The sequence below is a fragment of the Apteryx rowi genome, unplaced genomic scaffold (genome assembly GCF_003343035.1).
Source record: "Apteryx rowi isolate R43461 unplaced genomic scaffold, aptRow1 scaffold_43, whole genome shotgun sequence".
Taxonomy (NCBI): domain Eukaryota; kingdom Metazoa; phylum Chordata; class Aves; order Apterygiformes; family Apterygidae; genus Apteryx; species Apteryx rowi.
Window position 1 is genome coordinate 189,850 of NW_020450683.1, and position 19,781 is coordinate 209,630.

Below are 19,781 nucleotides of genomic sequence, written 5' to 3' on the forward strand. Positions count from 1 at the left end.
TAGGAATATAATATGAATTGTCAGCACCTGAGATGCAATTCCTTGATTTTTTTTTGGTTTTGTTTGTTTCCACATCCTTCAGTCTTGCTTTGTTAGGATCTCTAACTTGGATCTTGAAGTGATTTTCCGCTTATGTGATGGTGTGCCAGTTCAAAACAAACAAAAAACCCTTTCTCCATAGCCATACTGGCTTTTGGTGTGTGGCCCGAGTTAAAATGGCTTAAATTCACCAGAAGTAATTTCTTACGGCCATGCAGAGATCTACATTAGATGCAGCTTGGCTTTAATTTTCATTGTTTTTAATGCTATATGTAAGAGGTCTAGCCATCTGATCTAGATCTCTAATGGAGTAAAGGCTTTGTTTATTCATGTTTGCACCTGAAATCTCTGCTGTGCCTTTTACTAAGCTGGTAGCGAGCTGGCTGTACGCTGCTGTGCAAAAGGCTACGGAGGGGCTTGATCTCTGAGGTCTGCTGTATTTGCTCATGTGCTGGCTTCTTCCTYCCTTGGGCTGTGGCGTGACCATTAGACCATTGTACTTATATGCTGGTGTTTCCTAAAGTTCAGCTAGATAGGTGCTTGCTGTTGGTGGTGTCCCATGTGCAGAGCAAGTGCGGTGTTTTTGACTCCGCTCTTGGTTCTGCTGTCTTGTCCACTAAGAGCTGACTTTCTCCATGGTGGTGGAAACGAAAGCCTTTCCACCTTTCACAGAAACGGCTCCACCGAGCTCCACAAAAGCTCTGGGGAAAGCTTGCTGACTGTGTGACGAGCTCAGAGAGCAAATGCAAGTCTCCATCTTCTCCCGAAGCTGGCTTCTCCTGCTGGGATGGTTTCTGTTCTCTGGAAGAAAACATGCRGTAGCTAAACACCACCCAGGTTCTTGCACAACAGTTTGCACCTAACACGAGGTGCAGTTGGTGAAAAGCTTTTTTCCRTCTGCATTTTAACTGCAAGATGGGCGTAAATGTTGGTAACAGTCTGTAGCAAGAGCTGGTCTTTGAAAGACCAGCTGGCCAGGCAGCCTCTCTTGGATCTGGTCCATACTGACAGGAGATCTGTGTCCCTAGCTGCTTGGCACTGCTGGAGCTTTCTGCCTTCTTGCGTCTCCCGGCTGTGCCAATTTTGTGACGGTTCCCTAGACTATTTCAGTCTAAACATTTTGGGTTAGCACAGAACTGCTGTTTAAACAGCTCCAGTTCACCTGCTCGTTTTGATGGAATAGGATCAGGGCACAGGAAGTGCTTCAGCGAGAAGATCAGAAACAGCAGCAGGCTCCGGCTGGGAGGCGGCAGCCCGTTTTCAGTGACTCCTTCCTGCGCCTGGCTGCGTGCGGGAGGACACGTCTGCGGAGGCACGGCAGGAACGGTGCCCAAGCTGTCCCCTCGGGGCGAAATGCTGGCCCCTGCCTAGGGCAATGCGCTCGGGTCACTGGAGACCCTTTACTTGGGAGTTTTTCCCGAATCTGGGCTCTGTTAGAGCAGTGTGTTAAGCTGAGCACAGCTTGCTGGTGTCACGGTGGGCTTTATGTGACTTTCCCTGTTCTTGGGTCACTTTTCCGAAATGTGAGCGTCCATGCAGCTTTTGCAGAACGGTTAAACAAGGTCATTCTTTGGCATGGGTGGACGCATGGCAGACCTGCTTAGTTGAAAGCTCTGACCTTCTAATGAGGACTCTGCTGGGTTCACCCATGCCAGTGTGACCTCATTTAACCTTTTCCCTGAACTTTAAATTGGCTGTCCAGCCTGGGAGCCAGCAGTGAAGGCAAGGTTGGTCTCTTGGACATGCAGGTAAGCAGTGTCAGTGCCGGGGCCTCAGCAAGGCTAGGATATTGGCTTCCTAACCCTTCTCATGGTTCTCTTAAAATCTGGGTCCTCTTTTTTTTTCCCCCCCGTTTCTTTCCCAGAGCACTGTGCTGTGGTTTCTCAGCACAGTTTCCCAGCCCATGACTCGGGTAAGGAGGGACTTTCTGCCTTGCATTGCAAAACAGCTTAAGGACCTCCTGTACCTTACAGAGCAGAACAAGGAGAGGCGCCGAGGAGCCACCTTGTCAAGACGCCTTTGGCAGTGAAGGCAGTTTGGGTTGGAAATGTCCTCTCTGCACTGTTCTTCGGGGAAATTTGAGCTGAAAATGGGCTGTGATCGAGAGGCCCTCTTCCGAGGGAGTGCACGCACTACCGAATGTGGTCACTGAACGATGAGGTTGCTTAAAATACAGATCGCTTTAGAACACACCTATAGCTGCTGATCCACCTGCTCATTAGCAGTAAATGTAATTTATAATTGGATCATAACAGGCTATTTTAAATGTCTGTGTCCGCATGGTAATTATGGATGGTGAAAGGAAGAGTGCTGCGGAGGAGATCACGGCATTGAACTCTCCTGGAAGTAGGCAGGGCTGCAGAGCTGGACAGAATGAAACCCATTTTCATATGAAGGTGGCAAGAGGAAGGAAATTGCTTTCACGGCGTTGGTCTCACCTCGTGGGCTGGCGTTGTCAGGGGGATGTTCACACTGTTTGGTAAAATGCAATGAGTTTTTATTCTACCCAAAGCAAAAGAGATGGTGAAAATGGTTTGGACTGTGGTTTTATGCTAGGAAGTGCTAGATGAAATTTTTCTCCCCCTCCTGAAAGGTTGTTTTTAGAAAAAGAACTGATTTTTAAAACAGCAAAAATGGAAGATTTTTTCATGTTGGACAAGATTTGATTCACAGTACGAACCTACAAACAGTTGCAATAGYGCTGCTGACAGAGTAGCATGGCAGAGAAGCAAGAACTGAGTTATTAGATATCGTTGTGGAACGTTGTAGTGAAACCTGGCTTTGGTGTTAACCTGTGTGATATTTGGAGTTAAGGGCGCTCAGGTAGCTGGTGTGAAGCRCTCTGCCCTGAGATGGTATTTGATTCCACATCCGGGCCTGGACTGTGGAAGCTGGAGAAAAATTCTACCCCATGGAATAAAATTGCATCTGGACTTCCCCCAACCCCTTCCTGCTTCTTTAGCTGCTCCTGGGCTGGGGATATCAAGTGTCTCTCGCAGTTTCGGTTCATCCTTTCATGCCCGTTCTTTCTCCCGAGCTGGCTGTGGGAGGGAAGTGCTTGCACTTCTCCTGCTAATTGGAAGTGGAGAAACCCCAGCTTGCGGAAGTCTCCATTCACTAATCCGTGGACCTGATGGTTGAGTTTTCTTTTAATAACTTATTTTGCTTAGTGCAGCACTCTGAAACCTGGGGTGGCTGACAGCACATAAGTCACATTCCTTAGAGCAATTCAAACAAGGGATGTATATGAGACAAGCTTGGTACAACCACCTTCAGTGCTGTTACTGCTCTTTGCGAGGGTGAGGATCACTCAACGTAGGCTCAGAAACACCTTTTTGGTGGCACTTGGGTTCCAAATTCAGTCCGCAGCTTGTGCCTGGCAAGCGGTGTTGCCTGCCCGGTAAACTTTGGGAACGCTCTACTGAACAAAGTGAATACTGCTTTTTAAAATTACATGTACAACTCCAGGGCTAATGTTCTAGCCTCTGAAGAAACTTCTAAACATCTAGACAATTCATCTCGGGTTTCTGAGAGCTTGAAATGCCATTCCTCCCCCCCCCCCCTTCCAGCAGAAAATCACAAATTAGTACTGACATCTTGTGTGCTACCTTCCACCAAATGTCTCTCTTGTTGGGAAGCCAGGTTTTGAAGAAGTAGCTCAGGTGCTGAATGATCTTCCTTTTACAAATAAATCTTGACTGGCATCAGCTTTTCACTGGTTCTGAGTGAACTCAGCTTTCTGTTAGGGGGCTGATTAAAAAAAAACCCAGCCCCCCCAACTGTTACTGCGTGAAATCTGTGCAGTCCAGGGAGCAAGATGAGACAGGTTTGCAGACCTGGGACGGTCGTGCATTGTAGGTAAAGTCTGAAATGGCCACAATGTCTGCTTTGAAAATACTTYTTTTTTCCTACTAGCTAGCACAGCAGTCAGAGAGCATTTCCTTGCTGCTGCAGCCTCTCCAGAAACTTAAGTCCTGGCCAGGTTCTTCTCTTCCCCCATCATTTAAAGACTGCACTTCCCCCGTGTGATCTGGATCCTCTTGCTAAATACCCTCTGGTTTCCCTTGCRTTGCTAACATGTTCTCTGTTGCTCTTCTCTCCTGGTCAGTGATCCTCCATCTCATTTCCGCTCAGACGGAGAAATTGGGGTCTGCCTGTGCAGTGTGCACAGGAGCAGCCCGCTTGCCCGAGGCTGCTGGGGGCTGAAATCTCACACTAGGAAACGCTACAGGCTTTCAGGGAGAGCTCCTGCAAAAGTCAGCAACAGGGTTTTTCCTTTTTTGTCTTTCCCCATTCCGAATCTGAGCTTCTGCACATTGATGGGAATCTGCTTTTTCACATCCGCATCTATATCCTTGGTGGATATTTGTTTGATTGCATAGATATGTTATTAACTTCTTGTTGTGCAAAATGGTGTTTCCATAAAACTCCTTTTCCAATCTTTTAGCCCCGGGAGATGGGATTCTTGGCAGAACTTGCTGTGTGGCCTGGGGGTATTGTCTTTTCTGCTGGCACGTCATATGGGCTCGTTTGAGACCGAAAGGTCTTTTGTGATCCCAGAAGGCTTGCAAACTCTGAAACATTTGACCTAGAGGCTCAAAAGCAAGATGCACAGTGCAATTTCCAAGGCAGCACCTCAGCCTGAGGTATGTAGCGTTTGGCACAACTACATCGCAGGTCTGTGGAAAGCCTCGGGGCTCTCCTCTCAATATTGAGCGTTTTCCTGGAGTTCRGCGATGGAGCTTGGGTAGTCCTGTCTTATGCAGTGCTGAAGCCAAGGGACTCTGGGTCTGTAAATTAAGACCATGAGGCAGGCCACCAGCTGACTTCACCTTAGGTTGTGTGCACGCTCCAATTTTTTTGCAGGCATTGCTGGATTCTGCTGATTGTAAGTGTTCCTTTATGTTTTATCAAATACCCAGCAAATGACGGCGCTAGGCAAGCCAGAGAGAATTGACGGTCACCAGCTTAATGTTTTGTGTTCTAGTTCTGCTTAACATATTGTTTCTTTATGAGCTTCTTTGTTGAAGTTAAGTCAGACGGGTTTTTTCCTGCATCCCTTCCCTCCTCTGTGTCCTTCTGCTGTTCTCCAGAGACTTCTAGTACAGTAGGTGGAGCACAGGCCTGTATTGTGTTGCTTTCCTGTGTCGTTGTTGCTCTTGGCCAGCGCTGCTGGCCGTATTTATAGAGGGAAAAATCAGTGTGGCTTAGTTCTAGCCCATACAGCTGTTGTAATGGGGCTGGTAATTTCAGCGCGTGTAGACAGTCATGGAAATCCGCCGTTCGGCTGTCTGGAAGGTATTTGTATTCGTGTAATTGCTTGCGTCTAGCACAGTTGCTTCCAACTGAGGATGCGAATCGGCCACAAAGTGGTTTGTGTTCCTTTGGCAAAGCTATAGCACTGCCATTCTGAACTAATCCTTGTTTCATTAGGAAGCCTCTTTTTATCAGTTACCCTTTGCACTGTTAACATTGCAAACGCCACTCTCCTCTCCCCAAGCGAATGCGAACTGCTGCCTGGTGACGCGAAGGCATGGAGTCTCGCTACGTTCTTTGCATGAACACGCGTCCCTGTTCCGCAGCGCGCTGGGGCGTCCTGGTGGGAGACGGCAGCCATCCTCTGCAGCACAGGGGTAACTTGCATATTCTTTTCTGTGCAGCTGAAGAAGCGGATCACCCGCCGACGGATGCCGGCATGGGGGTGGACGTCCTGGAAACTGGTGACACGACACCCCCTACAAAGAGGAAAAGCAAGTTTTCGAGCTTTGGCAAGATCTTCAAGCCTTGGAAGTGGAGGAAAAAGAAAAGCAGCGACAAATTTAAGGAGACTTCGGAAGGTAAAGGCATGGGCTGGGCGGGAGTCCCTTCCTCCATTTGGGAAATCTGCAATTAGCTGTGTGACTAATGAGAATGGCTTGCCACAAGCCTGAATGCTTAAGAACCAAATGCGACTTTGCTGGTGGTGGACTGGCACCTGTGATCTCACCAGAAACACCTTGCCATGGAGATGTCCTTTCAGAGAAGCAGCATTCCTTTCTCGGAGGGAACCTCCCCAAGCAGCTGTGGGGAGGGAGGGTTTGCTCCTGATCACCCATCTAGTGTGAAGCACAGGCCTGAACGTGCAGTCCCTCCTCCCTCCTCTTAATCCATGCAAAAGAGAAATTTGAAGCCCTTTTATTTCTCCCAAGGACTGATGCCTTTAAAAACTATTCTTCTTGAACCTCTAGCTTACCCTGTTTTCTGAGTGCTTTTTTTTTTTAATTTAATATCAGTTTTAGAACGAAAGATTTCTATGCGAAAGCCAAGAGAGGAGCTGGTAAAAAGAGGGGTTCTGTTGGAAGACCCTGAGCAGGGTGAGTCTGCAAATCAACTTATCCTCCACCTATCTGTGTTCTGTGTAGCTATCTGCCTCCGACGTGTTCCCTCTCTTCCCTTCCTGCCTTGCAGCCGTTCTTCTTCGGGAGAAATTTAAAGGCTCTCTGCTAATGTTGTTCCTCTCAACTTGTCTTGCCCTTTTTGATATGCTCCCTTGTCTGGCTTTTGCCCCTGGCTGGAAGGCAGCCTGCTCACCTAYGGAGATGTTCCTGAGGAAATGCAGTGCCTGTCTGCACATCTTCCTGCCTGCTGCCAGCAGGGAGGGAAGGGGCGTTGTGTGTGTCACTTCTGTCCTGTCCCTCTTGTACCTGTCCCAGTCTAGCTGCCTTYTCCTGTCCTCCTAAGCTGCTTTGTCACACTCGCAATCTCTGGCTTGTTCTGATCACACTTCAGATTGCACCCTAACCTTAGCAGGGGAGGCTCTGGCCTTGGCATCCAGGTGTTGAGGCCTTAGGCTTGGAAAAAGAAACCAATTGATGGTTTTTGAGCTGCCTGGGTAGGGGAATTTCCTCCAGGTGTTAGAGATGAGAGTTGCTTCATGGTATGGGGTCAGTTTGCTGTAAGTTTATCAAAGCACCCTGCTGTCAGAGAAGTCCCCTCCTGCTTTCTGTCATCCATGGTGTCTCTGGTGAATTGGGTCCACCCTGCCACCATAAGTTTTCRGTTTGTCACCTGGCTTGATTTGGCTGCATGTTGGGTAATGTTAGTACAAGGGAGGGAGCTGGAAAGTGTGGTGGGAGAGCAGGCTGCCTGTTTTGATGGCGGCATGGTCTTTGGCTTACAGCAGTGTATATTTGCACCTCAGTGACGTATTGCAGAGGCAGCCATAACATAATGGCAAACTTCAGGGTTTGTTCTTCTAAGAAAAATGTAGACGAAGTGGAAGAGGAAAAAGTGGAGGTGCAAAAGTGGTTTTCAGACCAAACCACTGAAAGCAAAACAGAGGAAAAGTCTCGCGTGGTTGTTTGCAGCTATGGTGTAATGAAAGCCATCTACAATTACCTGAGGGTGTAAATGCTGGGCCGAAGGAGGAATTCACTGTGGTAGAAAGGTGCATGAGGTCACARGATGAAACTGTGAAAGAGGGATCAAAGGCTTTGTGTAACAAACTTCCAGCTAGAGATGACAGAGGAGTCTTCCAAATGCAAGGGTGTAACAGAAGTGTGGCTAGGAGGTGGAATTACTTTCTGGTTGAAGTCATCTGATCTGGCTTAGGAAACAGAAGATGGTTATAATCTGGACAAAGTGCAAACCCATGGTACGAGGGAGCAATCAGTATTGTCGGGAGGGTTAGATTAGAAAGTGCATTATCTTAATCCCTTGCTTCTATGATTTTAAGACACTTGAGCTGTCACAAGACGGTGGTGGTAGGTTATTGTATTTGCTTGTAATTCTAAAATCTGCACTTCCAAGGCCAGTTAATTTTCTTAGGCAAGTTCTTAGGGGGAAAAAAATGCCAGAAATCCTTTGAGACAAGTGAGGAAGGAGGAAAGAAGGGTAGTGGAGGTTTTCAAACCCAGCACGGTTGGGAGAGGTGGTCACCTATCTGCTGCTGTCTGGGCTGGCAACAGGCAGGTTGTGTTGGGTGTGTTGTAAGTGAGGAAGGTCACATTGGACTGTCTTGACCTTGAAGGAGGTCACTGGAATTGAAGTCTGGGGGAAAGTGGTCTCGAGTGAGAAGGCCAGCAGGAGCATCGTGCTTGGGCTGTGCCAGAGAAGGGCCTATGAGGGCTGAATGGCTACGAAAAGCTGGAGCGTACTGTTTCTGTCTCCCTTGCTGAAGACTTCAGCTAGCCAGAGGCAATTGCTGTTGCCATAAAAAGCTCCAACTCAKCTCTTGAGTTTCAGCCTTGGCTGGGGAGGAAATTCCCTCCTGTTGCTGTCTTTGCATCCTGCCTTTCAGGGAAGGGCAGCTAATTAAGTGACGCAGAGCKCTCTTCCATCTCCTCTCCGGAACCAGCACAAGTTTTGCAGAAGTGAAAGCAGAGGGAGCTTTCAGTGTGGCACCTCTGCTTTTGGCTTCTGAATAACACCAAGTTGGGGAAGGTGAGGGAAGATCTTTGCTGGGGGGATGGGGTGGGAGAAAGGGGGCAACAGAATAAGTCATCAAAAATCAGAGCAACAAAAAGTGCTAGGCTCTGATGCTTGGGAGACCCATGATGCTGTGTATTAGAATTGGCTGAGAGGTGGTAGGCTGATGAAAATGCCAAGGGTTTTTAATCAGACTGGTGATATATCTACTAAAGTCTCCTTGGAGCCTGAAACCAAACAGTCAAAATGTGCGTTGCACTGTTAGAGTGGATGCTAACGCTGACTCTACAAATAACACAGTTTGTCCTGTCAAGGCAATTAAGGAGGTAGAGAATGGGCGAGTTTTTCCTCATTGTGACTAGGGCTTTAAATGCTCTCAAAAGCATGACATAGCAGGGCTGAAAAGAGTTCTCTTTGGGAAAAGAGAGGTCTTTCTTCTAAAGTTTGGGAAACTTAACACTAGAATCCACAAGGGCAGAAATAGTTGAGATGAAGTACGACAGATTCTGGAGAGGTATGGTTACATCTGATCAAAACAAAGGTAAAAGTGAGGAAATGCCTCCTCCCCACTCTGGGATGTTTTGGGTAGACTGGTGATCTTTGTGCCAAATGCAGGGCAGAAACAGAAGGGAAATAGAAATGCACTAATTCATTGCAAGACTGTTAAAATCTATTGTTGCATGTTCAGTAGATTCCTTGGCCAGTGCTGGATTTTGTATTGTGGTGGAGGATATGTGTATACTCTTACAGTGAGTGGATATGGAAGTGGCTGGAGCAATCTGCTTCTTGCTTAACTGTGATTACAGCTTTTTGGGCCTGTGGCATAGCATTGGACATACTAGTTTTACAGTTTTTAAATGTAGATGGTAGGTTAAGAGGCTGCTGAAGGGGGAAAAAAAAACTTGATGGGATACAGCACTGTACTATTTTGCATCTTGATAATGAAATCGAGCACTCAGCTTAAGCTAGAGTTGATGTTGCTRTGCTCTCCTCTGCAGAAGGTAGACTGAAGACCAGTTGTTTCACAAGCCAAAGAGAAATTGGTATGGACTGATGGCAGTTCAGGCTGCTCAGCCATGTGTCCTCTGTCTTGTGCCTTCTGACTGTTTTCTTTTTGCTTCTCTCCCTTCCCATCCCCTTGCAGATGGTGAAGAACCAGAGAAGCTCAACCCACCTGCACTGAAGAATGGCCACACAGTCCCTATCGGTGGTCCTGGGGTTTGCGATCGGACCAGCCAAGAGGAAGAGGCCACAAAGCCGCCAAGCCTCAGGAAGCCTGTTCCAGCTGAGGAACCAAAGAAAAGACAGGGTAAGAATCCAGATGTTTGCACARTCAGTTGCTTCATGTTCTTGCAGGACCAGCTTTGATTTTTCTTCTGACTTTTCCATCCCCTCTCTGGGCCCTCCAGTCTATTAAACTCAGCTGTCTTTGCTTTTGCAGGCTCATCCAGCAGCCATCCTGGTGCAGAATCGGAGCCACTTCAGGAGCCGCATGTCCCTAGACAGCCTCTGCTTCCTCCAAAAAGACCTCCCTCCACTTCTCAGGAGGCAAACGAAGCGCAGGTGAAAGATCCTGCCCCTGCCAGCAATACTGGGAGAACTGCGTCCTCCACCACAGCCCCCGCGGCAGCAAAGACAGTCAATTCCACAGCTGCCCCTTCCCCGGCCCCCAGGACTCTGCCCCCTGCTCTTGCCAATGCCAACACTACTGCTCCCACGAGTACAACCAGCACTGCTCCTGCCAAACAGCCTCCCATCCCACCACCCAAGCCTGTGAACAGAAATAGCAACTCAGTCATAGGTAAGTGCCTGCCTGCTGAAGCTGCTTTCGGTTGTGTCTTGGGATGTTCTGGAGCCCTCRCTGTGAGATTCTCTCCTGCTTGTAAGGGGAGATTTTTAGTATGATGTAGTCTGACAACCTGTCATGAAAACGGTCCAGTTTGGACTCAAAAGATCCGCCAGTGTTAGCCAGGACAGCCGTGTGCTGAGGACAGTGTAATTACGGGAGTGTTCTGCCATTAAGCCATCCAATCTGTCAAATGTGCGTGTTTCCAACAACTGCCTACAGGAGGGAGTGCCTGGCCGCTTTCGGCAGGGACAGGAGTGGTGCAAGGAGAYGGGAAGGCGTTTCTGTCAGTTTTAAGATGATGTCTTTGAATGTTTCACTGAGGGCTGGAATTCAGCTGTCGACAACCTGGATTGATGGATGGTGTATTGAGATTTTTGCCTCACTGGGCTATGGTCAGTGAGATTGATACTTTCAGCTGGTTCTAGAAGGCGGGGAGAAAAAAACCACCCTCACATCACAACAACTAACCTCTGTGATGGCTGTCATTGCTGGGCYGTGAGGTTTCCACTTAGAGCAGAGAGGCCTGGAGCTGGCAGGGATAATTAAGACTTCCCTGGTTCATATTCAGGCACCTTCTCTAAGGTGGTCAGGGTACTGCTGTACTGATCTCATAAGCTGCCTTAATTCTTGTCCCATGGATAAATGGAATAAAGCATAATTTGAGCTGATTCTTCCCACTTAGAAATAAGACATTTAGGTTTTTTGACTGTAACTTTTCTAAGGCAAAGAGCCTGGGAGGGTTTCTTAAAGCTGAATTGAGTTCCTGCTCTATTTAAGGTTCTCAGAGGCCTTAAAGATGCAAGACGCTTGAGTGAGCGAGACAAATGACTCGAATCTAGTTGATGGCCTGTTCATATTTCACAGACCTCCTGCTTATCTGTGGATTGGATTAGCAGAGGCTAGTACAGACTAGGAGGGAGGTTCCTGGGAAGATCAATGGGAGATGTCTGTACTGTTATCACAGAAACTGGAGGTGTTAGACAGGTGTGGTTTGGGAGGCAGCGGGGGAAGCTCGGCTCGGGTGCAAGTTACAGTCTGAAGTAGCCAGGGCCACTGCTTTCGGTATGAGCTGCATCACTCTGTTCTGTGTGGGGCTTCTCTGTGCTCGAGCAGGTTTTGCAAGTGACCTTGATATGGTATTAAACGCTCCTGTATGCCAGACCAGCTTGATTAGTCTGACCATGCCTGAGCACCCGATGAAATACTTTCTTGTTTTCTTTAAGCTGCTTGCACACATCACAGATGGTATTTGAAATGCCCCAGTGCTAATTGCAGGAGGTGCTTGCAGAATAAAAAATGTGGCTGAAGACAGCAATCCATCAAAGCTGCCTTCAGAGCCAGCCTGCCTCTGTCTCCAGCGACGCAGGGCTGGGCTTGGTGCACCTGCGGCTGTTGGGGTGTGGAGGGGAGGAGAGCAGAGCAGCCGGCCCCTCTTTTGTCTCCTGGATGAGAATGCAGATGCAGAGAGAGGCTTTGCAGCTCTCCGCAGGGCTGCGCGTCCTCGGCACGACGGAGCTGTGACTGCGGCACGCATGCCGTCACTGCTGTGCAAGCCTTGTTTTGTGGTGTGGATAAATGGCAGCAGTGAAATTGGCTTCGGGAGCTCTCCACGGACCTGCAGTAAAGCACTGATGCTGAAATGACCTGTATGCCTCTCTATATGCTCTTTTACCTATATTCCATGTACTGGCACATGGTGAGGCAAATGTGACGGTGCCTTCTGCCTCTGCACCAGTTCTCTGCCCTGGGCTCCTACATTGCCAGTGTCTTAGATGTCACCTCTGAGCAGGCAAGGCTCGGGAAACGTTTGCTTTGGGGGAACGGATATTTAATCTGCAGCCCCTTGAAAAAACAAGCAGGGCAAACGGTGCTCTTCTGATGGCYGTGAGCTCGGCGGCAGCCCTGGTGCTCAGTGCTGCTGACAGATTTTGGGAGCTGTAGTTAATGTAGCCTGTGTTAGAGCAACATGTTTTGCTGCGGTGGCAGGTCACAAGAGGTTGGGCCACTCGGTGCGCTGAGACTTTATCGCACCGAAGGGAGACRGGCTGGCTCAGGAGGATGCTTTGAACAGCACCTAACCCTTCTGTCTCCTGTTCCTTCTGCCAACTACTTGGTTCCTTTTCAAATTGGTCTATCAGTACCCAAAGGTGACTCTGAGCCTGGTCCCGCCAGGCTTTGAGCGCTGCCGAGGAGATATTGAAAACCCTCTGTGCTGACGATGATGGGAGCTGAGAGCACTCGACGTTTTGCACAATCTAACCCTTAACCTATAAGGGGAAAGTCTGAAAATGCCAAACATCCCAAAAATGCGCCCACCTCTCTCCGGTTATGCAGCCTTATCTTGGCGAAACGCTCCCCGCTTGCAGCACCCTCTTGTGGTGCCTGATAGCAGAGTCTCCTCCTGGCTCTGTGCTGGGGGCCACAACACCGGGACCGTAACCTGCTCCRTATGAGATGTGCGATAAATTTGACCCCCTTTAAGCAGGGGAAAATGACTTTTTGAGCCTAAGAAGCCATCAATATATGAATATTAAAGGCTATAAACCTTTGAAGCAAGAGCAGTCTTCACTGGTGCAGCTTCTTCCCTAGGAGCAAGGGGTAGGATTGCTTATTGCAGAAGTTTTCCTTACTATGACATGGTCCCTGTGTTTCCCTTTCCAACTCAAAGCTCTTACGTGGATTTGGAAGAGCTTTTTTTTTGTAGCTGCAGGTAAGCTTGTACGGGGCTTAAGGAACAGAGTGCACAGGGAGTAGAGCAAAACCTCATCCTTAGGCAGGAGCTGCTAGCAGCAAGGTTTTCTTAGGCAGATGARCAGAAAGGGGGAGAGCACACTGCTGCTTGCGGTTCCACTGACTTTTGCCCTCAGCTGAGACTTCCCCAAAAGTTTCTTTTGATGTGCAAGGGAGCTGTTAGCACAGCTGAAGTCTGGGGTGCCTGGATGTCTCGGATTCCTTTGCAGACTGATGCTGTAAATACAGCCATAAAGTGCCCTACATACCTGCATTCCCTGGCTAYGGCAGCACGCTGATCTGGACGAGCTCCATCTGCTGTCATTCGAGGGCTGGTGCTGTTCCTTCCTCCAAAGCAGCAGGATGCACAGACCTCTCCCAGCCTGCTTGTTTCTGGCTGCTCTCCTGAGCCTTACCTTTGCTGCCGAAAGGACAAACTAGAAGTTGGCAACCTGGTTATTTCTGGCACCTTGCTCTAGTGGAAGAGCAGCTGAGATTGCTTGGTCTCGAGTACTTTGCCATGCTTTTTCCACACTGAAGGGTGAAGCCACTGCTAATTGTAGTTGCTCTTTTTTGTTTCAGCTGAACTTTCTCAAGCAATGAATAGTGGTGCAGGCTTGTCTAAGCCTTCTCCTCCCCTCCCACCCAAGAGAGGCCCCATTCCTAACCACAGCTCAGAGTCAGCTCTCGCTTCCAAGCCCCCGAGCGAGAGGACAGTGACGACCAACCGCCCTGCCCTGATGCCAGTGCACGTGGCCCCTGCTTACCCGCCACCCTCGCCTTCGCCGCCGCTGCCCACGCACATACCGCCTGAGCCTCCGCGCATCCCCTTGCCTGCCTCCACCCCTGCCTTGGACCCTCCACGCTCCCTGGACCTGCCCAAAGAGACTCCTCCTCCACCTGAAGACTTCAGGTCCCTGGAAGCCACGAAGAGGGCGGCAGAGCAAGGGTTTGGCGAACCTCACGTGCTGCCTCGGCTGCCCCAAATCCCCTTGCACATCCGGATCCAGCAGGCTCTGGCCAGTCCCCTGCCTGTCACGCCGCCTGCCGAGGGCTCGCACAGGGCTCACTCGCTGCTGTTTGAGAACGATGGCTTTGGAGACGACAACGGCACCCTGGGCCGGACGAGATCCCTGCCGGTCACCATCGAGATGCTGAAAGTGTGAGTACCTGCTGCGTGTGTGGTGGCGTTTAGCAGCGGTGTGGGTCACACTGGGCTCTGACGTTTTGGTGTTGCTCTTGCTTATCAGGGTAAGGCTCTGATGGTCTAAAGGGCTATGGACAGGGCTATTTTTTATGCTGTTTGTTACCACAGCCTAGAAATCATTTTGCTTGTCTGCTGAATYTGTGCATCAGTCTCTTAAGGGCCCAGTGCATCTTCCCCATGACATTAACCCTGGTTCTGGGATTTTACTGCTTATAACAGTAAACATGCTCCAGAGTACTAATACAAGCCAATACCAGGAATCTAGGCCTGTCTTTAGTTGCACTAAGACAAAATGAGGTCCTGAATTTCATCCATTCATGGCCTCCTTAACCTTTCATTTTTGCAAAACAGAAGTGGGAAAAGGACTGCCTTGTATTAGAACGTAGTTGAACCTGAAGGTCCCACAGTGGGGTGGTGAGAGGGCTGCTTGATTCTGCAAACAACCYGCCCCAGCACTGCCTCAGCCAGAAAGCATCCTTGTCCTTTGGGAGGAGAGATCTAATAATGTGCTTCTCGTTAGTCCAGACGATGAGGAAGAGGAAGAAGATGACCAGGAGGAGGAGCAGAGTTCGGGCCCTCGTGTGTATATTGGAGATGTGCCATCTGTCACAGTCATCCCAAAGCTGGTACCCCAGGCCCTCCCAGAGGAGCAGGAGGGAGATGAAGGGATGAGCGACTCTGACTCAGAGGGGCCCATCCTGTACAAGGATGATGAGGATGAGGAAGAAGATGAAAGCCATAACAGTAAGGCCTTGACATTGCAGCTGGCTTTTTTTCTTTGCTGAACTTGTGCCTGGCTGTATTGAGATCTRGATCAAAGAGCTAGCTCACATGGCTCTTCAAAGCAGCTGGCTCTTGGTTTTGTGATGTACCTCATGTCCTCTTTTGCTACTTTTGCAAAAGCTCTAGCAGCCAAACCTGYATCTCTGATGAGATAGACCCCCAACTCCTCTTTGTTTCAGATGGCTCCTGCAATAGCCTGTGCCATCGCATCCTTCAGGTGGGATGGCGTTAGCCGAGCATGTGGGCATCGCAGAGGAACTCTAGCTCTTGCTGTGGTGACTAGCTCCTGCTAGCTCAGGAGCTGYAGTGCTTCACTTAGAAAGCAAGCGCTGGGGGAGCAGGACTGCAGGGCGCCTGTGGCTTATACCGCTATGCTTGGGCACTGCAGTCTTCAGTCGCATCCCATTGCTCTTCCTCCCCACAGGCACGCTGGCTAACAAAGTGAAGAGGAAAGACACGCTGGCTATGAAACTGGGGAACGCAACTGCCCCGCACGAGGAAAAGATTGTCTTCCCTCGGAAGAGCAAGGAGGAGTGGAATGAAATTCGGCAACAGATCGGGACGACATTGATCAGGTACAAAGAACAGAGRAGGATTTTGTTTGAGCCACTGGCACAATCTGAGGGTGGATTGGACAAAGCTGTTGCCTCATCTGAGCAGCCTATGCTGGAGCATGACAAGTGGCTGGGCCATGCTGCTAGATCAGGGCTGTGGGAAACAAAGGCTCAGTGTTGCTTTTCCCCCTTGGTTATAAAGGCTGGAAGTTTTTTCCTGAAGTTGAGCAATATCCCATGGCAGGCCTCTGTTCCCAGACCTTAAATGGACTGGGAGAGAAAAATCTCAAAGGACTTGCAGGTACATTATTGCTGTAAATACAGATGTGGAGAGATGCAGCCTGAGTCCCAGTGCATTAGGTGGTGGATTAAKCTGGGGTGGTGGAAAGCCTGGGCTCTGCTGTCTGCTCGAGTTCCCTCAGAAGTTGCCCCTAAGCTGTTGAGAGACCATGGCAAGGCTGACCTTGCCTGTGGGTGAATGGCTGTTTGAGTGGAGGAGAGTCCAAAACAGARCAGCAGTAATCTTGACTGGTGAATGAGGAGTGTGGAGACAGTTCTCCAGTGCACTCAAACCAGGCAGTTGTTCTTCATCCCCCTACCTATCCCCTACCCATCCCCTACCTACCGGCTCAAACATAACACGCTTGTCCTGCTCCTCTTTAGGCGACTGAGTCAAAGACCGACAGCAGAAGAACTGGAGCAGAGGAACATACTTCAACGTGAGTAATGCTTTTTTTTATTGGTCCTAAGTATTAAAACAAAATAGCTGATGCCTTGTTTCCAGTTTAATATTTTACCCCAGGTGCTCAAAAGAGCAGTGATGGTGGTTTGTGCTTTGCTTATATCATTGTAGTAAAGCAGTTCCACTGAATTTCCTAGCGCTTTGTTGCCATCGGAAACTGGCTGTGGATAAGATCAGACTGTAGCAGGGGCTGGCTTTGCTTCTGAGTTCTCAGGTAGAGAAAGAGTACCAAGAAATATAGTCCAAAGCATCATATAGAAGTACTACCTGTCCCTGTCTGACACTTCAGGGGAAAGTATGTGAACACTAGAGCCTGGTTAAGACCCTGCTCTGAAGTTRTACAGCAAGGACTGTTAAAGATATTTTTGTTTGGACTGGACTTTTATCTGTGGTCCAGACATTACAGCATTGTACTGTATCATCCAGAAAGGAGCAGTTCATTGTTCAGTGAACAGTGTTTCTCTTGGCCATACCTTGCCCTGCAAAAGATTTAAATAACTTGACGAAAGGGAAATGACAGTTCAGGAAGTTTCCATTTAAAATATTTATCTGTGCTGCTATTCTCTTTAAACTACTACTGTAAGGGCTTTGGTGAGGAGCATTTTTAAAAGCCTGTACTCAATTTGCAAAGCGRCTTGGATATATTTTGACAATATGACCATTAATCTTTAACATCCCTAGGCCTGGAGAGAATGACTCATTCATGCTGTGTTAAGGCCCCTATTACCACTGTCATTCAGTGGGGTGTTCAGTGAGTAAGGGTATCAAGTAAGTGTGTTCTTTGCCTGTAAATAAGTGCAGACCTACCAAAGTGAACTTTCAGATCTGTAGATAGTTTGATGCAACCGTTATTTTTCTCTAGTCAAATCTGGAAAGCACTTCTCAAAATCTGTGATGCTTAAAGGAAAAAATTATTTTTCCCTTGGCAGCGAAAAATGAAGCTGACCGTCAAGCTGAGAAGCGAGAGATCAAACGCAGACTCACCAGAAAGGTACTGCTGGCTTTCGTGCTGTGATTGCCATCTGGCAGAGCTGTTGGGGACGATGGCGGCTATGAGCACACTGTAGGTTCCTTGCTGTGGGTGAAGTCACGGGGCTATTGCGTAATTGTCCCTAGTGCCCTCCGACTGCAGTGACTTTGGAATTTGGTCTGTCAGCAACGGTGAGCTATTGGCACTGCAGCCCTCTTTGGCACTGACAGATCTGAGCTGGCATCAAGCACAACAAGCTACATGAGAACTAAATTTGTCACCTGCCACTAGAAAAGTTTGTTGGCGCTGGCCTGGCTGTAATAATGTAGCAACAGAGTATTAAAGTGGCCACGACTTCCACCCCAGGCTCACCAAAATCCATTTCCAAAATAACAGCAGCTTGGGAGAAGCTGAGCAGAGCAACAGATGTTTTTAGCTATTGTGTCCAAGTTTTACTTCTTGTTGGATGTTTAATCATGGCTTTAGAAGTCTGACTTTAAATCTATACCAAGCATCTTTGCAATGTGGCTTGAAACTGAGATACCACCCTGTTTTCTAATATGTTGATCCCACTTATCTCAGATGTAGTCAGCTGAGATAAGTTAATTTTGGCCTTCTGAGTTTGAGCTGTGTTACTCATTGCTGGGGGAAATTTCCCAAGGGCCTGTGGATATGAAGTGTGGGTGTTGCCACTGTTGAAGCAGAAAATGGGCTGGCTTGGCTCAGGGGTGTTAGGCAGGGCTCGCCCTTGCAGTGGCTCTATCCAGACCCTTCGGCGGCATCCGCCTCCTCTGGAATGTGGCCGTGGTTCTGCCCTAGCCCAGCCTCGTGATCCAAATGAGGACTGTAAGAGGATTTGTAAGAGGTAGATGGTAAGAYGATTTGCTTACTCCCTTGCAGGCTGCTTCATGAGCAGGACCTAGCGGTATCTGTGGTTCAGGACCAGTGAGGGAATTGGGCTTTGTTTTGCTTGGGATGCTTAGTCCTGAGCCATATCATGGGCAAGGTGCAAACTAACTTGTGTCCTCACTTGTGTTCAGCTTAGCCAAAGGCCTACAGTGGCAGAGCTGCAGGCCAGGAAGATCCTGAGATTTAATGAATATGTGGAAGTAACAGATGCTCAAGACTATGACCGGCGAGCGGATAAGCCATGGACAAAGCTAACACCAGCTGACAAGGTAACAAGAAGCGTCCTGTCCCCAGGTCTGGGGGTGGAGAGCTAGATCGGGGTCTTCCATGCAAAAAAGGATATGAGCAGAAGAGACTTGCTCTGTTCCTCTTGCTTCACCTCTGYGTCTTTCCCTTTGCTGTGCCACCCCACTAAGCACCAGCAGTATCCCATCACCCACATGCACTGTACCAAGCCCTGCTTCCTGCTCCCTCCAAAGCAACATGGAGCCCGAACGGGCCTTGTCTGCACTCAAGCGTGGCCTCTGTCCTGGCTCCCAAATGGCACAAGAATGCAAGGCATGGGGCATTGGTCAGAGGAGTGCAGTTTCTCACAGGCTGAGGCAGGCCCAGGCAAGAAGGTGGCAGGGAAGATCCCCTGTTCTTATCACACCCCAGCCACCTGCCCAGCCCTCAGTGTAGAGGAGGTGAGGCAGATTAAACTCAGCCTAGCATGGGCTGGCTGAGGAAGCTGGGGAGGCTACTGCAATCTGTGAGCTCCTTCATCTGCTGAAAAGATCTGGGGGACTTGGCCTTGCCTATCAAAACTGCCCTCACCCTTCACTTGACTGCTTAAAGGTGGTGTGGATGAGCCCTGAGCAGGTGTGGAAGTACAGCACCTTCTTGCCCCATGTGAGCTCACTTGAGATGGGGGGAGAAGAGGGAGGATGATATGCCTTAGTGGGAGATAAAAAGATCTCTCCTTTGTGCAGGCTGCCATCCGGAAGGAACTGAATGAGTTTAAGAGCTGTGAAATGGAAGTCCACGAGGACAGCAAGCAGTTCACACGGTGAGTGAGAATACATTACTCGCTCACTGTACACGGGCTCAGAGTTCCTGCTGGTCTTGTTGGGAGAGCTGTGCTGCTGGGGTAGTGCTGAGAGGCCAGGCTTAAAACCTTAGAAAAATGACCAGCACAATAGTTGCAGATTTCATGTCCCTTTCCACCTTGGGGTGTTCCTGGGTGACTGGAAGAGTACCTGATGTGAAGTGGGTGATGGTTCTTCCCTGAACTGGGGCTGATACAGTAATCTCAGAAGCAACCAGTGGCTGGTTTGAGGTGTATGTGAAACCAGTGAGACCTTGTAGTTGGAGTGTGCTGTTCTGGGACTAGAGATGTGCAGCAGAATCCACAGCCTTAGGCCTTTTGCTTCCCCTCTGAGCTTTGCCACCTGGAAAATGGGGTTAGTGTTAGACTGCTCTTTGTAAGATGCTCTGAGGTCTACTGTGGCATATGGCAGGTGTCTGTCACAAAACACCTTGGTAGTTTGCACTAGTAACTAGTGGATCATGGCCCAAATTATTCTTTTTTCCCTGAGAGTTGCCCTATGTTG

At 49.0% G+C, this 19,781-nt stretch overlaps 1 protein-coding gene across 4 annotated transcripts in view; it reads left to right on the forward strand.

Annotated features, from left to right (window-relative positions):
• The window catches only part of PHACTR4 (phosphatase and actin regulator 4), a 64,254-nt gene that overhangs the window by 42,683 nt on the left and 1,790 nt on the right, over window positions 1-19,781 (forward strand). For 3 of the 4 annotated variants that reach the window (XM_026076377.1, XM_026076380.1, XM_026076379.1), the window contains 11 exons: window positions 5,700-5,876; window positions 6,312-6,392; window positions 9,590-9,754; window positions 9,887-10,246; window positions 13,607-14,186; window positions 14,752-14,975; window positions 15,439-15,589; window positions 16,232-16,287; window positions 17,240-17,301; window positions 18,321-18,458; window positions 19,161-19,237. In XM_026076377.1, coding sequence (XP_025932162.1) covers window positions 5,700-5,876; window positions 6,312-6,392; window positions 9,590-9,754; window positions 9,887-10,246; window positions 13,607-14,186; window positions 14,752-14,975; window positions 15,439-15,589; window positions 16,232-16,287; window positions 17,240-17,301; window positions 18,321-18,458; window positions 19,161-19,237 — 2,071 coding nt within the window. The remainder of the gene's footprint in view (window positions 1-5,699; window positions 5,877-6,311; window positions 6,393-9,589; window positions 9,755-9,886; window positions 10,247-13,606; window positions 14,187-14,751; window positions 14,976-15,438; window positions 15,590-16,231; window positions 16,288-17,239; window positions 17,302-18,320; window positions 18,459-19,160; window positions 19,238-19,781) is intronic. The other variant, XM_026076378.1, reaches the window with a different exon arrangement.